General features: G+C 38.5%; 1 protein-coding gene across 7 annotated transcripts in view; it reads left to right on the forward strand.

The window, feature by feature from the left end:
- The window catches only part of AGAP1 (ArfGAP with GTPase domain, ankyrin repeat and PH domain 1), a 402,183-nt gene that overhangs the window by 170,222 nt on the left and 210,175 nt on the right, over positions 1-21,786 (forward strand). For all 7 annotated transcript variants that reach the window (XM_062003066.1, XM_062003067.1, XM_062003065.1 and 4 more), the window contains exon 7: positions 20,613-20,740. In XM_062003066.1, the coding sequence (XP_061859050.1) occupies positions 20,613-20,740 (128 nt within the window). The remainder of the gene's footprint in view (positions 1-20,612; positions 20,741-21,786) is intronic.

Genomic DNA, 21,786 nt, shown 5'->3' on the forward strand with positions numbered 1-21,786 from the left:
TTTATTGGGTCTTCACTGCAACGCCCTCCCCTTGTTACCAAGCAAAAGCGACTCCTCGCTAAATCATGACAGTGGCTTACAAACTTTGTAGGATTAGTTTTTTAAGTCTTAATTTGAAGTGTAGGCAGTAAGGCATGTTAATTCAAACCTAGAAGGCAGTGGTGATGCAAATCTACTGGTATTAAGGGGTAGGTGACAACTGTTATGTTTTCTGAAGAGTACTATAAATGAAAGGATTGTATAAGTTATGTATGAGAGAGAAAACATTTTAAGTACATTTGTGGAGGATCTTGTCAGCAGTTAGCAAATTGTTTTCCATTAGCACCAAAAACTGAAGTGAAAACAAATTCTGGGGAAGCAGAAAGTTTGAAAATTCCTTATTTTTAAAAATATCTGTCTTCTACAGCTTGTATTATAAATTTTCTTTCTGAATGTATTCTGCCTCATCTTCTTACACATTCAATGCCATGAATAAAATGTGATTTTTGTTATTGTCCCACCATACTAATTTGTCTTCCATTGAATGTTAATAATTGCTGTTGAGTGTGTATGTTTGTGTTAGTAACATCTGCACTGTGGCCATAGATTAAATTTAACTTTTGTCTGCTGATGTGGGCATAGGCACTAATCTGAAGACCTGGGATTGTTCTTTCCCCAGAGATGGAGGTTTTGTTCAGTTCTGTAAGCATATCTGAAAAAAAAACCAGTCTCTGCTCTAATTTTTTTGTTAAGCATTGAGTATCATTTCCAATCTTTAGCGATCAACTGCATCTGTTTTAAAATGCAGGGCATTGTGGATATGAACCTGTCTGAAAACATTACATTTTTTAACATCATGAAGAAACATACTTTCTTCTTTTGTTGTGCTAGATTTTATTTTCTAATCTATTCCTGCTTTGTCATTTTACAGTTTGCATTATGCATTTGCATTGCCGTTGCACTTAGTACCTTGAGAAAATACCATTGCTGCCAAATTGTCTTGCATCTTTCAGAGTCTTATTCTCAATAGAGGAAAGACGGGAAATCCAGAATAGAAGTAAATCACATCTCCTGTCAGTTTGACAGAGGCTGAATTATGGAAAATATCTCTTTGCTAAGTTTTGTCATGCTGCAGTTCCTAGTGGAGTTGGTGACAAAAGCTGAAAAGAGCAGTGATAATTTCTGTGATTCTTTTTGAGCTAAGTGACCCGAACGGCAAACTGATTGCAGAGCAGCAGCGTGGCTCCTCATAGGGCTCAACTGTGGGGGGTGTATCCAAATGTGAGGATTAAAAAAGAAAAACAAAAACCAAACTGCTTGGTAATATCTGTTGACTAGATGATTCTTTATCCCTGCCTTTGCAGTTGCTAATGATGCTGTAATGGAGGGTGCTGGAGCTGACCTCAAGGTTAGATAGGGGCCAAAAATGGCTTTGCTAGAGCACAAGGTCCAGTGCCAGTTTACATTTTCTTTATTACAATGACAACCATTTTCTTTCTGTTTTATATCTAAGTAGCCTGTCTAAACTGTGGCTCATTTTGCTGCATTTTAGGGGATAGTCTGTCTTGCTAGCAGGTCTTTGTTGCTTTTCCTGCTACTATACTCATTATCATTACTTAATCTGATTTTTTTTTTAATTTTTATTGACAGATCTTAAAAGGTGTGGACACCTCGTCTGCTGCCTTACAGCCTGTGTTCTTTACAGCTTGTCCAGCAAGTTCTCAAAGTACAGAGGGCAGCATGAAATGTCTAAAGTTTGATTCCTTTAATTACCCTCAATATTTTGTCCCTTGGTCACTGTTTTTAACTTTCCTTTGTGGATTTAACTTTAAATTTTGTTATCACAATATGACTTTGCTAGCTTAATATTGCTGAATGAAAGAATCAGAGGTAATATGCTAGGTGTCATCTCAAGGTAGGCACAGAGGAAAAGGCTCCCTGCCTTGTGTTATGTGTACACTGGCTGAGAACACCACAAGCCTGCTCAGAGCATCACCAGAGTGTTTTCAAGTCCTGGAAACAAAAATCCTGTGCTTGGGTACAAAGTAGACGCTATCAAAGGCAAGGCAGGTAGCACCACTAAGCCTGAAGCATTTTGTGACTTGAGCAGGACCCCTGGCATGCAGGGTTCTGTTGGTGCATCATGCCTTGGTATTTCTAGGCACTCCATGAGGTTCCAAAGAGTGATTATTGCTCATATGTATTTGTTATTTCTGGCATACAGCACAATGAAGCTTTTCCATCCAAATAGTCAAACAAAAAACTGTCAAGATGTTGACATTACATTTATATCTCCTGGTTTCTGTAACTCTTGTCTGTTCTTGTTCAGAGTGTATTTAGTTACATTTTTTAAAAATAATAGCTTTCTTTTTCCTCTTTTAGCTTTTGTCTAAGCTAGCAAGCATTTAAAACTAGTATAATAAACATAATCCTTTTGCAATGTTCTCTGTTTTGTTACAAACACATTTTAAATATCAAGGTTTATTATTAGCATGGATTGTTCTTCAAAAGACATTTCTGAAATGCATTGCAAATCATTCCCTTTAAACTAAGCTATGTGCATATTCAAATCCTACCGGAAACCTCCCTTCTGGGATTAGCACGTGTGGATTCAGAGTTTCAAAGCTGACATGAGTCTGGGGGGGGATGGTATGTGTTGGCATTAGTCTTCTGAATTCCTACACCAGAAAATATCCAGCACTGCCACAGAGCTTAAAATATGTGGCTTTCCTCATTCTTTACAAAGTAGAGAATCCTTAAAGTAATTGAATCTAATTTAAGTTTAAAATTGGAGTTTACTCCTGGCTAAGAGGTTAGTACCGGCAAGAAGATTTTGACTTTTATAACAATGGCACCTTCTTTGGGGACTGTAATTTGATTGTATTGTAGGGTGCAATACATCTGTCTCCAAAGGGCTGTGGAATAGTTGGGAATCAGCTGGCCAACTTGATCAAGAGGGCTTTAAACAGGGAAATGGGGCAGGGTAGGAAATGCAATGATGAGTGCTCCTCAGCTGCACATGAAGATGATATGCAGAAGGCTGACTGTCCTCAGGGAGTATCAAATCAGGGAGAATCCTCTTGCATCCATACAGGGAAACCTGTGTGTTTGAGTAAGCCCCTGCGTTGCCTCTACAGCAATGCACACAGCCTGGGGAATAAGCAAGAGGAGCTGGAGATGTGAGTGTGGATGCAGGGCTATGACCTCATTGCAATTACTGAGACATAGTGGGACAGTTCACATGACTAGAGCATTACATGACACTCAGTTGATCAGGAAGGGAAGGCCAATGAGGTGAGGAGGTGGAGTTGCTGTCTTTGTACGAGTGCGATTAGTGTGCATTGAGGTCTGCCGGGGCAGGGATGGTGAGCTGGCTGAATGTTTAGGGCAGGGTAGTGTGGGTGATACTATTGTGGGAGTTTACTATAGGCCACCTGATCTGGAGGAGGAAGTGGATGAAGTTTTCTGCAAACAGCTGAGAGCTGCCTCAGAATCAAAATCCCTGGTCCTCATGGGGGACTTCAACCTCCCTGAGTGGCTTTGCTGACAAAGCCACTCAGCCAAGCGCACACAGTCCAGGAGATTTCTACAGAATATTGATGATAACTTACTGTCACAAGTTGTCAAGGGACCTACGAAGAGAGGTGGGCATTGCTGGACCTTGTCCTAGCAAATAAAGAGGATCTGGTTGGGAACGTGAAGGTTGGAGGCAACCTTGGCTGCAGTGACTATGGAATGGTGGAGTTCAAGGCCCTGTGTGGAGGAAGCAGGACACCAAGCAGGATTGCGACCCTAGACACCAGACGAACTGACTTTGTCCTCTCCAAAGACCAGCTTGGAAGAATATCATGGGATAGAATCCTAGATGGTAGAAGTGCCCCAGAGAACTGGTCAGTCTTCAAGCACCACTTCCTTCAAGCCCAAGATTGATGTATCCCCATATGTAGAAAAGTGGGAAAAGGAGGCAGGAGGGGAGAGTGGTGGATGTCATCTACCTTGACTTCTTCAGCACTTCTGACACTGTCTCCCATAACATCCTCATCAGAAAGCTCAGGCAGTGTGGATTGGATGAGTGGGTGATAAGGTGGATCGAGAGCTGGCTGAATGACAGAGCCCAGAGGGTGGTGATCCATTGATCACAGAATTGAGTTGGAGGCCTGTGGCCAGTGGAGTTCCACAGGGATCAGTTCTGGGGCCAGTCTTGTTTGACATCTTTGTCAACGACCTGGATGAGGGGACAGAGTGTACCCTCAGCAAGTTGTCTGATGACACCAAACTGGGAGGACTGGCTGATTCCCCAGAAGGCTGTGCTGCCATTCAGTGGGATTTCGACCGGCTTGAGAGTTGGGCAGAGAGGAACCCCATGAGGTTCAACAAGGACAAGTGCAGAGTCCTGCACCTGGGGAGGAACAACCCATGCACCAGTACAGGCTGGGGGTCAAACTGCTGAAGAGCAGCTCTGCAGAGAGAGACCTGGGAGTCCTGATTGATAATAAACTAACTATGAGCCAGCAATGTGCTTTCATGACGAAGAAGGCCAATGTTATCCTGGGATGCATCAAGAAGAGTGTGGCCAGTAGGTCGAGGGAGGTTCTTTTCCCCTTCTCCTCTGCCCTGGTGAGGCCTCATCTGGAGTACTATGTCCAGTTTTGGACTCCCCAGCTCAAGAGGGACAGAGAACTTCTGGGGAGAGTCCAGCACAGGGCCACCAAGATGATCAAGGGACTGGAGCATCTTCCTTATGAGCAAAGGCTGCTGGAACTGGGGCTGTTTAGTCTAAATAAGAGGAGACAGAGGGGGAATCTCAGTATTTACAAATATCTAAATTGTGGATGTCAGGAGGTTGAGGCATCACTTTTGCTCTTGCATCTAGTGATAGGACAAGGGGAAATGGAAAGAAGTTGGAACACAAAAGGTTCCATTTAAACCTAAGGAAAAACTATTTCACTGTTCAGGTGAGGGAGCCCTGGCACAGGCTGCCTGGGGAGGGTGTGGAGTCTCCTTCCTTGGAGGTCTTCAGAACCCACTTGAACACATTCATGTGTGACCTGATCTAGGTGAACCTGCTTTAGCAGGGCTGTTGGACTAGATATCTAAAGGTCCCTTCCAACATCTACCATTCTGTGATTCTATGAGTTTGTTTTGCAGTGGTGGTGCTGGAGGAAAATTGTGCCCATTAAAGGTGGAACTTTTGCCTCTTCCTACTTAGAAAGAAGGCATTCACACCACTCTGGTAGTGTAATGTTTATCAACAGTAAGTAAATTTTATCTGTGATTTTATTTCTGTTTTTAGAGAAGATAGAGTTGGCCCATGCATTTACCAGTTTTAAACACCAAGTTGCTTAACAGGCAGCTTTATTCACTGTCAGTCATTAAGGCTGCCAGTGAATGGTCAGGCCAACCACTTTGGAGTGTTTTGAGATGCTTGTTAAGGGATATAAACCTTAGTTGGATGTACTATTGGGATAGGATCTTCTTTGGCATCTAGGCATCCCAGATCCTTTGCTAAGGATAAAAATATCCCTTGAACACACATGAGTTTGTTGACCTATCCGTGTGGTTACTTTAATGATGCCTAGATTCTTGCAGTAGTGCAACCTTTAATATATATTTTGTAAATCAATGTTGGTCACTTATATCGAGCACTAAACAGAACTGGGAGCATGTTGTGGTGTAACCTTGGCTGAAACCAGGATATAGCACCTGCTGCCATAGCCGACCTCTGGGCAGGAGTTGTCCTACCTTATGGAGAAGCCGAGGTGGTCCCTTTGCAGTGAAGCTAAAACCAGTGATTGTCACTAGCACAAAATAGCTGCCGTAAGAAAATGGAAATTTTTTTTCATGTGATGGTGACATGCTTGCAAATTTGTTTGTGAAAAAATGTTTATCTTGGATTTTTAGAGTAATGTCTAGGAGTTGTTCTCAGTTAAGGGATCCTCTACTTGGAAGAAAAGTGAAGCAGTGCACGCTGTCAGCCAGGCTGTGCAAGATTGGCATCAACTGTAGAGAAAGCAGTGCCTCACTGAGAGCATGAGTGCTGGTTATCCATCTGGGGAAGCTTCAGTTCAGAAAAATTGAAAGCTGGCATAAGACTAAAAATCAAATAGTATTGTGAATAAATGTACAAATGTATATTCTTTTGTGGTTTGGTATAATAAACTGCAAGATTTCTAAGCACACAAGATACTGCAGTGTTAGGTGCCTTCTGGAGTGCCTCACCACATACATGTCCTTTGTAAAGGCTGAAAATGGTTTTCAGAGTCAAACCAGTTTTACATTTAGAGCTTGAAGAAAAACAAACCTTTGCCTAGCTGGATTTAATGAAGGAACATTATTGCAGATGTGGACGAATTTTTTTTTCATAGAAAATTGGATTTTGTGCATAAAACTTGTTAATAAAGACAGATCATTACTGGTTTCGAGTCATACATGCATACTCCAAGAGATGTAGTGTGCTAGTGGTGCTTTTGTTGGCGATACTTTTATATATAAAAAAGTATGAAGAGTAAATCAGCATCAGTTGAGCATATATACAATTGATTTGCTCTCATCATTTATGTCTTTTCTGATGGCTGATAGAGTTGCTTGTCCTCGGCATCGTAATTTAGTGTCTCATGGAAAAGTATGTTAGATTTAAGCTGTGCAATAGTGTAACTAATGAGAAGTATAGGAAATTTATAGCACTTGATGATTGATTGGATAAGTACCTAGACATTAATTGAAATCTGAGGACTCACAGCTGCCTTTTGGTTGGACAAGCAGAACTATTGCTTCATAGTATTTTTGAAGTACTTTTCATGTTTATGGAAAACATGTTTGGAATGGAAAAGTAGGAAGCTGGTAGGGGTTTTTTTTTCTAATTTCCCAGTGCTCGAGTAATTGCTGTGTATCTCCTAATCACCTGCAGGAACTGATAATTTGTACTTAAATTGATATCACTTACCTCCCTATTTTACTATCTCAGTATGACATTAGTTGTCTTCATCTAGGATTGTACATATTGGCCCCAACTCAGTACAGAAACTTGGCTGTAGTCCACACTTTCTCCTTATCTCCCCAGTTCCTCTTTAGTGAGGCACTCAAACCTAACTGTTGTGTGACAAATTATCTGAACAAATACGTTTATCTCCATTAATAATGCCATTGAACTGAAGAGATCAAACAGCTTGCTTCTGTGCTTTCGTTCTGTAAATGTACCATTCTTGCTGAAGCTTAGTCTTGTGAAAATGTCTATATTTTCCTATTAAGTGCTTAAAAAGTAATAAAACTAAAGCCATTAGCCTTCACTTATCAGATCTGTATCATGAGAAATATTTTTCAGTGCCATAAATCTGATCAAGTGTTCGACATTTATATAATTCAAATTCATTCTCTGGAAATGGACCTTTGAAGGTAAATTGCGTTAAGTAGGACAGTTTAAATTTTTAATACAATCTCATAGTAGCTTAGCAAGTGATTAAAGTGCAAAGGTGGGTCTTATATGTTTTGTGAGATTTATGTTAAATACTATGTGATGCTTCTCTGGTGAGTAACTGCTTTCGTGACAGCCGAACATGCTTAAAACCAACAAAACCAAAGAATTTAGCCTTTAGTAATAAGTAGATGACTTGCTACCTGCTGTTGGATTGTGGAGATCATTTTTAGAGAGGGTGAAGCAGCAATCTTGGTAAAAATAAGCTTAACTTTCTTTCTGGTGGAAGTTAATGTGTCTGAGAAGTGGATTTTTAAGCTCTATGGACAATGAGCTCATCAGCCAGGGTGTTTTGTTTAACCTTGAGGTCCTTGGTGGTTTGATTTGGGGATGGATTTTCTTTCAAGTACAAGAACATTGTTGTTTTGCTGGATTTTGATGGTGAACTACATACATAACTTAGGCTTCAGAAGCAATAATGTGTTTTATACATCTCTTAGATGATGCTGTAATGTTATTGTTTCTACTTTGCGTAACATATATGTTCTTACATAGTAACTCAGTTTTATTCTGGAGATTGTCACCTGTATGTGCAACTGCATCAGTATTGTAATAGTGAAGTCTGAACCTCTGGAAAGTACCTCAATTTCTTTTACCTTGAAAAATGCTACTAGGGAGGAGTAACAGCTATGTTGCCATCAAGCTGATTTTGTTCACAAATGTAGCAACACCTTGAAGACAGAGATGCTGATGTTTGAGGCAGACAATCAGAAGACTGGACATATTCTCCATAAGACATAGTATCTGATTTCATTTTTTCTGAGGAGAGTATTCACATCTTGAGGAGTAACATCCATATTTAAAATGAGAGAAGTAATATTTGTTCAAATTACTATAGTAAATATGACATTTTTTAAGTGTGGCAGGAGTCAGGTTAAAATGGACAGAGCTATCAGAGGTTTTGCTGTTCCTCTAGACCTCTTACAAGCCCAGATCTAATCAAAGCATGGATGAGTCCTCTACATGTAAATTGTCTGCTTTATAGTTTTTGACCTGCCATATGACTGCGTCTACCAGATGTTCCAGGAGGACAGGGGAAGTCAGAAATAGATTGCTATTAATTTTAATCCACCACTATAGATCTAAAGTGTGCCTTTAATTATATGGTTTCAATAATCAACATCCAGTTTGGAGCAGTATCATCATACTTGCATCACACAGTGATAGGGGAAATACAGTGTGATTGGAAATAGGATAAGAGTAGCAGTTTAGGAGCCAAAATCCTGGGGTTGGTTGAACATATGCTTTACAGATTCTCTACCTATGTGAAATTTGGTATTAAAAACACAAAAACAAACTCCGATACATTAAAAATATAGTAATAAATGGTATCAAATGGTATAAGTGAGATACTTAGATGCTAAATAAAATTAGGTCTTTTTCACAAGAACAATTAGCAAAGCATCAGAAGGGGGATGGTGTAGCTTGGATGGCCCTCAGACCATATTTTTTTTTTATCTTGTCTTCAAGCCACATTTTATCTGTCTTGCAACTTCAGAGATTAGCATGTCTCTGCTTTCTGCCAATTGAGGAAAAGAGAGTTTGTTGAAATTTCGTGGACCATCCTGAGACAGTTGAATGGGTCAACCATGCTTGCAGTGATCATTGACACTGCTCAGTGAAGGCAGTACTAAATCCAGCTGTTATGGCCTCCAAATTTACAAACAAGCTCATTTTAGGACTGTTGCAATCCTTCAAAATTTAAGACAGATTATTCTGGTCAGAAGTAACATTTTTATTCTGTCACGCTGAGCGTATGGCCCTTGCTATGGGACAAGGTGTGCTCTGTGGGCATGTAGTTCTGTCATCTTAAGGTGCAGCTGCACCTCTGGGGTCAGAGATTTTTGAGTTGTTAGGAAACAATTTCAAGGTGTTTTGGCAGGTTTAAAAAAAAAAAAATCATTGATGATGTTAATGCAAGGCCTGGGGTTTTTTTGTAACATTGTGCACTTTTATTCACAGGTGAATTAATGGAGCTGCCTAAATGAGGCACAAATTAATTTGATTTAGTAAATGTGAATCAAATTTATTTATTTCTGTAAGGATGGATACATCTGAATTGCATTAATGTAACTAGAAGCTTTCTATCATTCTATGTCGTTGTCTGTGTGCTATTTGTGAACTTACTGGATGTACCTAACTCTTTAGAGAAATGTCTATGAAAATGGTACATTTGTATCATGTAAAAAAATAAATATGAAAATGCTTGCCAGGCAGTAAAATTCTTCAGCATAATTTAGTGTATGTTATTCATGTCTATGTTTTGACATGATTAATATTGTTAATAAATAATTCTCTGTTTTGAGATAGAATTAAATAACATACAACAATACTATGCTTAAGAATGTTATTCTTAAAGCATCGTTAAAAGCCCAGTTATTTTATTTATGGGCATTTTATGGAACACATCAGTTTTACATCATTGCATTTGAATGTGCTGTTTTCTGTTTGGGGTTTTTTTTACAATATTTTTCAACCTTTATATTTAAAATTGTGTCTTTGTGTGGGAAATAACAGGATTTATGACTTTTCTATTGTAATGGAAAGATCAGCAGAGCTTCATGATTTACTGGATAGGTACATCCATGTGCAAAGGCCTTTACCTATGTGTCTGACACAGTGTTTGCCTTACAAATCCTCAAGCCATATGCTTCTACTTTGAGCACAGTTTGAGTAGTGAAGAAATGATAGGTTTATTTTTTAAATTTCTTTAGATGAGAGTTGATTTCCAGATTGTCTAGTGGATTTATTGATATATTTGCTTAATTGATCTTGAGAGGCAGTGATTTGCATCAAAATTGGGAATAAATGATATGCAGTGTTAATCATAGTTACCTGTGGAGGAATAAATATATATTTCTATTGTTTAGAGATACTTAATACTGAGTCTTATTTATAACTGTATTTTCCTATATGTTAAAACAAGAATGGTTTCTGTTGCTCAGACCCGGATCTGAAATGTGTATTTCAGTGAAAACATCACAAAAACTCCCAAAGGTACCAATAAGGTATTAATTAAAATTTATTTTTCAAAGAGCTGTATTAAAATCTTTTAGAAACATTAACACTGAAGTAGTCAATTGTAGCTGAACTTGATTATTAACTGTGGTGATGGTGAAACAGTATTTTTCAGTATAAAATTTGTGTGTTCATACATACATTTATGTTTACTTCTATTATGAAATAGCCTGATAGTTTTTGGAAACTATCTATTATCTGAAGAGTTATAAAATTGTTTTAGTAGGGTGAGAGAACTGTGCATTTTAGTAGTAAGATGCAACTGTAAACTCTTTTGAGGAGAAGGTGAAGACTAATACAGAAAAGCCAAGTATATAGTATCATTTACTTTCCTTTGTTTGTGTTTCACAGAAGCTGTATTTCTATCTTCATAGCTGTATACTTGGCTATCCTGGCAATTTTTTTCATTCCAAAATTCACATGAGTAGGCTTGACTTTGTTTCATACTGAAGGTAACTGTTGATATTTAAATCCCTCCAGTAATAGGAGAAATCACTTAATTTCCAGCAAATTAACATCCCTACAAGTTAATGGAGACATAAATGAGGATAAATTCTTTTAATGTAATGCAATAAAGGGAATTCAGGTAAGAATTGCATGCTGTATCAAAATTTGTCTTCCTCTTTTGAGAGTAACTGTGAAGCTCTTGCCAGATTAGTCTTAAGCTTTTTTCTACATTACAGCTTTATGTTAAAATAGATGCCACAAGGAAGATGACGTGTTAACTGGAGAAGGCAGTCTTCTTTATCAGTGTATAGTATTCATTCACAGATAATGAAAGATTTTGTTTCTTACTGGAAACTTACCTGTGACAACAGATATATATCAACACTTACGAAAGATTTCTGCAAAAGATTTCTTTGCAGAATTTTACCTGCCTAGTGTAAGAGTAATAGGTTCTCCAAATTGGTAAACGAAACGGGTGTATTTAGCATCATTTTAAAGGTTTGGGAAGCAGTATCCAGTGTAACTGTAATTTCAAAAGTGATGCAATAATTCGGCATTTAACAGTGAGAGAAGTGAGGGAAAATGAGAATTACTGAGTCTCCAGAAATGAGAGTCAGAGCCTTCAACATTTCTTCCATATCCTGAATATAGAGACTGCAAGGAGAAATGATGCTGTTATTGGCAGCAGTACGTGTTTGGGAGGGAAGGCAGGAATCTTTGCTGCTTGTCCTTCCATGCTATTAAATTGCAGTGGAGAAGCCTTTGTTCCTAGTCAACTGTTGGAATAGAACAACACCTTTTGATTTGCCAGATGAAATTCTTGCATTTGCTTTGTCATTGGCATTATTTAGTACTGCGTCTGCTGTAGTTTGACTTGAGTGAAATCCCCATTTTAATTTTTTTTACTCCTTTGAACCTGCAAAGACAGGTAGTTTTACATAGCAGAAACAGAATAACATAATTTAAAATTTATACAGTGGTTTATACATCTGCTTGCTTACCTTATTCTCACTGGAGAAGAAGCATTGCTCGTGAAATACCTGGCCTCCTTAGTAACTAGGAAGCTATATTGAGACACTTTCGTTCCAGATTGTGCATAAGTACTTGAGAAGTACAGGGAAACAATACAAGAGTGAAAGCTCTCTGGTTTACATGACTACCCAGTCCTTCAAAGTAAAGTATGTTTTAGTCAAGTAGTAAAAATGTAGGTACATGTGTAGTCAAATTGTTTTAAGAAATACAGATTTGTTAACCAAGCACTTTGTCCTGTGAAACTTCGCAATGGGTTCGGTTCCTTGCACTATGGATTTTCATTTTATTTTTGTCAGATAACTTGACTCCTTTGATAGCGTCTCTCTTCTCATGAACACTATGATCTTAAAGGTGTTTTCCAACTGTAATGATTCTGTGATTCTATGATTCTTGCCATGCAAGGTCAGGGGTAAATAGCTGCACACTTCATTTTACTACCCTTGTTCATGCTATAAAGTGAAATCGAGGTTATCCTGGCAAGTACTGCTATAGTCTGTTAAGAGCATGAAGTGTTTTTTTGCTCAGTGCACAATAATAACCCATCACCATGGGTATGACTTTCCAGAATACTTGTTTTGACAGGGAAAACCAGCTTGAGAAATTTCTGGTCGTATGTTGTGCTTTAGCTCATACTGGCTTGTTGTCGGACCACAGCTTAAACTGGATCACTGCAAAGACCTGTGTCAAAAAGCTGTTAAGCTGATTTTCCAACTAGAAGTGGCATCTTGTACAACTGCAAACTAAGTTGTGTACAGGTTTTGTGTGTTTGCTTGCCTCTGCGTTATAGATGACATGCTTTCACGCAAGAATACCATGTTAAATTGACTGTTAATAATGTTCCGTGAACAGATTAGTGCAGATTCTTGGAAAGAACCAAAAGAGGTAAGAATTCTGAGGATGAGACTTGTATTTTTATATATTGACATTAAAGGAGTTGTCCCGTGGCAGAGATGTCTCCTGAGCAGGACAGGGAGGTGTGTGTTTGTGGCATCACAGAGTACTGTCATTACACCACTGCACTGCATGCAGACACCCTCCCATGCCCTGGAACAGTGAGTGAGCAAGCCTACAAATCCAGCAAAAAATGCCCTTAACACATTTGTGATTTTTTTTCTCCTTCTTTAAAGTATGTAGTTGTTGAAAATGCTGAATTTGTATTGGCAACATATTTAGGCCACATGCAAAAACATACTGACTTCACCTCTGCAACACACCCCCATGCCCCTCCCAAAGCAGCTCAAGACATGGCTGCCTTCAAGCCCAAATGCTATAGGAGTCCAGTACTTGTTTCTGTATTAGAGCTGACACATGGTATGCTACCTCTCATTTTCAAAGAGAGAAGTATAAAAGTTGCTTAGCCTACAAAATGTATTGAATTTAAAATAACAGACACAATGGCCTTAATGGTGGATACTTACATTAATGTTGCCCATTCAAAAGCATTTGTGGTTAGTGCTTGCTCTTGTAGTTTTTACTGCTTTGTGTTTAACGTGTAGTTGTGGAATAAATTTATTTTTATTAAACACTTACTTATCATAAGTGTGGACTATTAAGCTAAAATGCAGGTGCCATAAAAATGTAAGCTGCTGTGGATCTTAACTTCCCACAGTGTTTTCCCTAGGCAGGGCCTTTCACATGAAACAAATAAGTGATCATCAGCAGGGCTTATGGAAGGAAATTATTTTTGTTCATCTAATGAACCATGATTTTGTTGATGTATCACTTATACTATGCTTCTTCCTCTTTCCCTTTTGTTCTTCCTGCTGAGTTCTGCTGAGATGACTGTGTTTTTTTTAGGAACCAGGACTTACACAGGAATTAGTTAAGGTGTAACTAGTGGTATTAGTGCAGCGATGTTCGTGTTGTTGGCTGAAGATGCTAGCTGGGATACTTACTGCTGTATCAATTTCTCTGTTCTGTGTGAATTACAGCAATAAAGTATGGTGGCCACTACTGATACTCTAAAATAGTTTTTCAAAGCAAGGATTACACCACAGAAGTGTTAGGTTATCACCAAGAATAAGACAGCGACAAGAAAAGTTTGAAGCATCAAATTTTGTGAGTAGGAAAGAGCATATTCTGTCCTGCATGTTGTTCAGGCTAGTTTCAAGGGTCTCTTTAGCTGCCATATGTTCAGACACATAGCTCTGGGGTGGACCCCAATAACTGCAGCCTTGGTGTGATGCATCTTTGGATTAAAGCAGGCACCCAGTCAAGGAGGGAGTGAGTGATGAGCCCCTTGCTCCAGGAAGGACGCTGGCAGTGTATGGTCAAGCTGGTGGAGTTCCCAGTTGTCCTCACATTTGGTGTCTGAAAATGGAGGGTGACAAATTTTGCAGTGTTTCTAAAGCTGTTCCCCTTCATTGCAATTCTAAGCACTCAGCAAATATTTTCACCTAGTACATGTGTAAAACTTTTCACATTTATTATAATTTGAGAGTTCTGAGCGTTTAAGTTAGCCTCATGACAGAATATTATTTTTTCCTCATGCTTAAAAATATCACTGTGGCCTTTGACTTTACAATGAGAGCATGCCCTTTGCAAAGATTCAGTACAGTGTATGCTCAGCCTTCCTTATAAATCATTGTGTTATCAAGCCTCTTGTTTAGCACCAGTTGCAGTAAGGTTAATATTCCGTGCTTTTTGTAGGCAGAGGTTTCTTGATGGTCGATTAAAGCATCAAATCAGTAACTGTTGTGGATGTTATCCTAACCCATAAGTGTGCAAAAAGAATTAAAATTTGCCATAGAATTTAAGAAATCCAACCTAGCTTTTCAGAGATCTGTCTCTTCCTGTTAGCAACAGCATTTGAGTTTTAAGTAAAACTTATCTCTTCCCCTTTTACAGATGGCTAATGGGTGATATGAATCAGGGAGATTTTCCACAAAGATACCTTATTGTTTGTCATTGGAAGTGATCTGTGAATATAGGGGGAGTGTTGCTTTAAGATGAAAGTTAATCTTTGTGTAAACTTTCACTTTTTTTTGTTTTTCTACCCCAGCAGTTAAAATAGATATTCATGAGTGTTTGTCCCTTCTGTCGCTTTTCAGTCAGCTGTAAGCATTTGACTTCAGTTGAAAGCTATTTTCTGCTTGTCAATAACTGGAAGAAAAAATTACTGCATAATTCTTACCTTCCTGTCTTTTGCACAAAGTGGCAGGTTTTAACTGAACCTGGTGTTTACTCATGCTCAGACATGCAGTGGAGATACATGGTCTTACACATGTTTTTATGAGAAACCAGTTTTGATTTAAATTGATGGGAATTTGAAAAGACTGTTTCCATCTCCTCAATATGCAACGCTCTTTTGCTGATGATAACTGAGAAGAGACAGATCACCAGATATTACAGGTGTTGTATGCCTAGAGTCTTCCTTTTTATTTTAAGTGTACCTTAGTAAAAACAAGATAAAATGTGCAGCAGCAACTCTATTCACTACATTTTGGGACAGAGAGCAGCAATCAAATTGTTGATAGCTCTAGACATTTCCCAGGACCTATCTTAAAACCAGGGAGAGATCAGGTCTTGGGCTAGACAAGATTTCCCTGAACGTGTCCACTGTGCAGTGTAGAGGTACCTTTGTGTTTTCAGTTTTAAGAGGTGTGAAGCTAGATGAGACATCTTACCTTGTGTCTTGAACTTCTTGTAAGGAGCACTTTCCCTCCAGGTATCTGCCTTTCTTGTCTTTATACTTGAATGAAGCTGTACTAATGAGATTTTAGAGACCCGACTGCCCCCACTGAAGTGGCCTCACACTGCATAAGAAGTTGACTTGTGAACAGCCCTTTGAACCACAAAAAGACAACTCTGTCAGAGCAGTTACTCTGGCAACAGTATTTCTAATGGTGATTAGCTCAGAAACAGAGCACAAAGAGTAGTGGGTTCATTATGGAGGCACAGCTCTGGTTTTCAGGGAAAGCAGGTGAGCTGCTATTCCTTCTGCAAGTTAATTTAGTCCTCTGATAGTAAGCTCCATGCCACCAAGAATGGAACAGGACAGCTTTGTTTTGTAAAAATTAGAGTACAGGTGCATTCTTTCAATGTGCAACTGGAAACAGTGGTGGTTTGCAATGCAGATCTACTAAGGGGAGTGCTGAAACCTTGTTTGACAGCTTGGAGACTGCTGGACCACTGAGCTTTCCTACCGAGTGGTACGAGGCTTCCAAGAAATGATCTGGCAAGGAGTTAGCAGGAGCTGCTTACAAATGAGTGGTTTGGCAAACAAAAAGTGGTGTTTGAGATGAAAGTGGCAGGGGGTGGGAAGGTTAATTTTGTTTTGATGAGCATGGAAGAAGAGGCATTCAAGTCAAGGGCTTTCTCTCCAAACTTGGGAATTTTATTCATCTTGCAGACCAGGAATTTCACATGCTTTTGATTAACAAGGCCTAAAAGCAAAATACGGCTTCTAGTGATTCTGACTTCTGAAATTAAGTTTAAATGTATAAGAAATAAGAATCGGTCTTCTCCAAAGACAAAATACTTTCTGAGTGTCAATTCTTGTGGTTTATAACTATAAATATCCTTGGCATATCCCTGTTTATTTGAAGAAGAGTTCTTGACTTAGCAATTAACTTTTGTTTAGCTTTTCATACCATGGATAGATGGCTTACAAAAAAGTCACTGTCAAATTCATAGCTTATTTGAGTATGTAAGAGTAGAGAGAATACAATTGATTTTTTAGAATAGTTGAAGTGCTTGTCACTGTCTGGAATATTTTTTATGTCTGCCACATAGATTAAGTCAGAATGCATGTGGGTTAACAATGCAGCTTAGCAAGTATATTTACATTAAGTTCCAAAGCACTGAGTCATCATTGGGATGAGATGGAACCTGAAAGCTCTGGGGCAAAAATATTTCTGCTTGCTTTCATTCTCTATTCACTTTATAGAATAAGATTTTTTTTTTTAATTGTACAGCTTCCTCTGGACTGACGTTTTACTTACAGGCACTTCAATATTTATCTGAAGATTTTGACACTTGAGTAGTCTTAAATTGGTTAATGAAGTAGACCGGTTTGCTTTCATTAACAACAAAAAGCCACAGCATCAGACATTCCGGAAGAGCGATATTTACTGCTGTATGTCTTTCAGAAGAGTTCACTTAGCCACTCAGCTGCCTAAACTGTTGTGGTGGCAGTGGTGGTACTGCCTTTTGGGAAAAGAAAAAAAAAATCATACTTTTGTGTATATTTTGATAAACTCTGCCAAAGTTGCTCATAAATCCAATGTGAACTTGTATGTAGTTGTGAAAACAAAATATGTTGGTTTGAGGATTTTTTCCCTACCACTGCTAAGCAACTAATGAGTGATCACTTTGGGTCCTAACAAAGATGTAGTAACAGAAATGGGTTTGGGGCTGAACAAGTAATATACCATGGCTGTTCTCTGGATCTGGTGTTAGTTCTTCTAATTATGGTGTATTTCTCTCTTGCTACACAACCATTTAACTGTGATTTTTTTCCTCCCTAACTACTGTGTCTGAAGATGTCAGCAGCAGGAGTTAGCAGATCTGTGGGGTTTTCAGTGCCAGCTATTTTAAGTTTTGTGTATTTCAGGGCTTTCTTCTCTGGAACAGAAGATGTAGAAAATGTGAATTTGCAGCAGCACTGCTGAGGAGATAAGTGCAGAAGGCCTTTTATTGACTTCTGATGGACAAGATTTAGGTTTCATCTCTCCTCTCAAGGTAGCTTTAGAAAGAGCACAGTAGGTCTTTTGACAGTCCAGCAATTGCCCCACAGATAATCAGTCACGTCTTTCATATGTTGCAAACTTTGAAGGGTCAGGGTACTCCCTTAGGTACTTCTAAAGCTTGTATCACCATCATATCCAAGGGCAAGTAGCCGTGAGCACTTGAATGTTGAATGCAACCTAATTATGGAGTGATGGCTACATGACTGCAATGAAAGAAGCAAAAACTGGTGTCTCAAAGGAGAGCAGGTTGCCTAATGAAGAGAGAGGAGAGGCACGAAGAATCATGCTCTGGTGGGGGATATTAGACTTGTTGCCAAAATGGAGGGAGAATTGGGAAGGTTTGGCAGCTCAGATGGGGACTTCCACTAGGGGGCACGTCGTTTTTCTAACAGAGGGAAGAGCTGAGAAATTTGAGGCTAAGAGTGGTCTGTTCCAGAATTTGTACCTTCAATTTTACCGTTTTTATAGTGGACAGAATGAACTACCCTTTGTGCTACTCGTGTAAGATTTGGTTTCCAGCTGCTTTGGGAATTACTCTTCACATTTCTAGAGTAACAATTTGTGCTTTTTTTTTGCTTTTAAAAAATGTTTAGGTGTTTTTTTTTCCTGTCTGCTTTTGTAGTATTTAGCTAGTTTGGGTTATACATTTGAGTATGCAAGCTTAGACTGTCTTGGGTTTTTTCTTTGTGCCTTCCAAGAGTAATAATTTGGTAAGGCTGTTATGTATGTTAATGTGGTGCAGCAGACACACCTATATTCAGATTTAAGGAAAGACATAAATATTTTCCTGGACTAATTATACCTCTCCCTTGTGAGAGTTGAAGCTTGTGGTGAACAGGTAGTTTTCATTGATGTGTGGTTTTAATTCAGTTTTGGTCTTAAATTATGTCTTTACAATGTATGATGAAGACAAATCCATGTGCATACGTTAAAATCTAACCTTCAGTTGGCTCTCCTTGTTCACTAATGTGTTTCAAAACTATTTTAATATATGACTTTCCAGGCTTCAGATCAATAAACCAATGAGTCTGAAATGACAGAGTGCTACGATATTCCTCTGTAATTTAAATATGATTAGCTGATGAAAGTTATGATCAATATGCCAGGGGAAGATAAATTAATTGATATCATCCATTCAGGATGATAAGAAGGCTATTGGAGGTGGGATGTAACTAATGAAGCTGCTTCTTCATATATATGAGCCGTTTTTTATACAATCTATTCTCACTAAATCATGGTTATGCCATCATTCATTTACATGAAAAAACATGAGCCACAGGCCAGTTTGTTATTAAAACTGCATTCGGGAAGAAATTGTATGCTTACACTGCTAAACAATGTCTCTGCCTATGTTATAACATATTGAGAGAAAATAATTTTGAAATTTTACGTAAATATCTTTTTGTATTTTCTGAACAAGTCCGCTTGAAAGCTGCTAGTTTACAACAAGATTTTCTGTGGCTTTTAAAGTAGATGCCAATAACTGTTGCCATACTACCTCACTTACTGGTTTTGGTGGAGATTGCAAGTGACTACAGAGTCCATTGCACAAGCTTCATGAAGTACTGCCATTCATGGAGATTACTGCATGCAGGGAAGCTGAGTCTATTTTATAGTATTTTTGATTAGCCACTGCACTAGTCTGGTTCTGAAGATTGAAATATTTATTATTTTTTAATATGTGACCCAAAAGAGAGGCAACAAATGTAGTGTAAAGGGGTTTGGTTTTAATATTTTGTGACTTAAAAAGAGCTATTTACAAAGAGCTTAGCTGAAATAGCAGAATGAACTGAAATTGCAGTATATTTGAGAAGAAATTTCTTAAATAGTGTTACTCTTTTAAGCAGAAAAATTATAGGTGAGATATGGAAGTTGGTGCATTTCAGATTCACTCTGTTTCCATTTTTTATTATGAGTCTGCTAAGGTGTATATAGACATCTTAATGTTTCTGATTCCTGTATCTATTTGTTGAAGAAAATGTCTTAATAAACTGCAGAATAAATTTGGCATTTTTCCAGCTGTGCTAGTGCAGCCAAGTAATGAAAGCTCAAACTTAGGAATCACAATATAGCTTCTTTCCATAGCAAATTTGAATGGAATGGGATGAGATGGTCCCCATTTCCAGAGAAATTCCATATATCTGTGGGGCCAGGGGACGTGATTTAGTGGTGGCTGTGGTAGTGCTGGATTAGGGTTGGACTCTGTGTCTGTAAAGATGTTTTTGAACCTTAACAATTCCCTGGGACACCACTAATGCAGGTGTTCTATGTCAGGGACCTTTTATCAGTTTTATTATTGCTTCAAATGCTTTTAAACTTTTGGTTTCCAAAGCTGATTGTTCTGATGACTGGTAATTAAGAAAAGCCTAGCTTATGCCTCGGCAGCACAAGGTACCCTTCTGTTTTGTAAACTAAAGCTGCTTGGCCTGGGAGGGATAGCTTCCCTAAGAAATGGTCATTCTGTGAGACAAGGCACCTTCTAGGATTGTACTAGTAAATAGCGCTGAGATGCATTTGAATTAGATGGTCAGTCAAGTGTCACTTATACTTCTGTCTGCAAGGAGAATATCCCAAAAATAAATAGAAAATGATTACTACTATAAGCTGTGTTAGTCTGTTATTATAAGCATATTGTAGACTTGTTGGAGCATTCCTGGTATTACTTTTTGTAACTTGTATGCCTGCTTTTTCCCCTTTGGCTTGGATGTTACTGATTTGCTGGTGCTGGCCTGGTGGAGTGGGAGTTCTGGGGCAATATCATCCCCAGAACATGTGTGGAGAACACAACTAGAGACTCACATGGAGGATATTGTGGAAAAAGAGCATCTGTCATCTTAACTGTATTTATTGCAATCAGTTTTTGGAGCAGGCTTTGGCAACTGTTTTGTGTATTGTATGTTCTGTGTGTTTTTGACATACCGTGTTTTCCAGTGTGTACTATAGCTTACTTGCCTGTATGTTTTATTTTTCTTTAGTTGCTCAGAAGATTGTTGCAACAAGGAAGAAACAGCAACTCTCAATTGGACCCTGCAAATCACTACCAAACTCTCCAAGCCACTCATCTGTGTGTTCTGCCCAGGTTTCTGCCATACATATCAGCCAGGTACGGATTATAATGAATGCTCACTTGAAAAAGCAGCTGATACATTACTTTTATGTAATGTTTTTAATCCTAATAATCTTTTGCTACTTGATAGGTAGTTGGCATTTTTTGAAAGGTACCAGTGATCTGTAGTTTAAATCAGTATGGTTTTTTAGTTGGCTTCACTTTGTTTCAAGACACTGCTGCAGCAAAATAGTTTGGCTTTAAAGCTGTCTTTGATCATACAGTTTTATTCCCAGCAGCCTGCTGTTCTAAGTAGACCAATTGTTACAATAGCAGGATTTGCTGTACTGTGTTTTAAAATTACCTTACTCAGGTTTCGGTTATTGTTCTAATTCAGTTATATGCTGAGCAATAATAGCTGTTGTATCTCAGTGGTTAATGTGATAGAATTTTACATTTGTGAGCACTGTGCGCAGTTGTAATTGCCTCTCTGTTATGCTGAACTGAAATGATTCCACTCTAATGACATAGTGATATATGTTGCAATTGACTTGTAGATACTATGTTTAAAAATTAAATACTACCTTAATGTATAGCAGGAAAATCTGGTGGACTTGATGGTATTTTTGAAATCATAAGATTACTACCAAAAAAATTCTGACTCGGGCAATTTTTACCTGCATATGTTAATACACTGCTGTATTTCCTGTGATACCCTTCCTCAATGTCTTTGTTTTCGGGCGTGAAGTGATAATCTCTGTGTACATTCACAATTAGGGTGTATGTAAGACTCAAGACCTTTGTAACCAAGCAGATCGTGTTCCTGCTGTGTGTTCACTCTTAGCAGATGGATATATAGGGCCACCACTTTGACCCTTACAGTCAGTGGCCAGACCTGTGTCTGGTTTCCAGTCTGAAACGTCTGATAGCCACCAGCTCTCCTGGCACGTTTTCCAGTCTAAACTCAGTAATATGTCAATAATGCCTTCTAAGGTTATGTTGCAGTTTTGAGCCACCCATGTCAAGTTTTGTCTTACCTATGGGTATTTCTCCGACACTGAGAGCATCTGCTTTTTGGCAAAAGCAGTTTAGCAAAGAAGTGT

The sequence above is a fragment of the Colius striatus genome, chromosome 9, assembly GCF_028858725.1.
Source record: "Colius striatus isolate bColStr4 chromosome 9, bColStr4.1.hap1, whole genome shotgun sequence".
NCBI classification, from domain to species: Eukaryota; Metazoa; Chordata; class Aves; order Coliiformes; family Coliidae; genus Colius; species Colius striatus.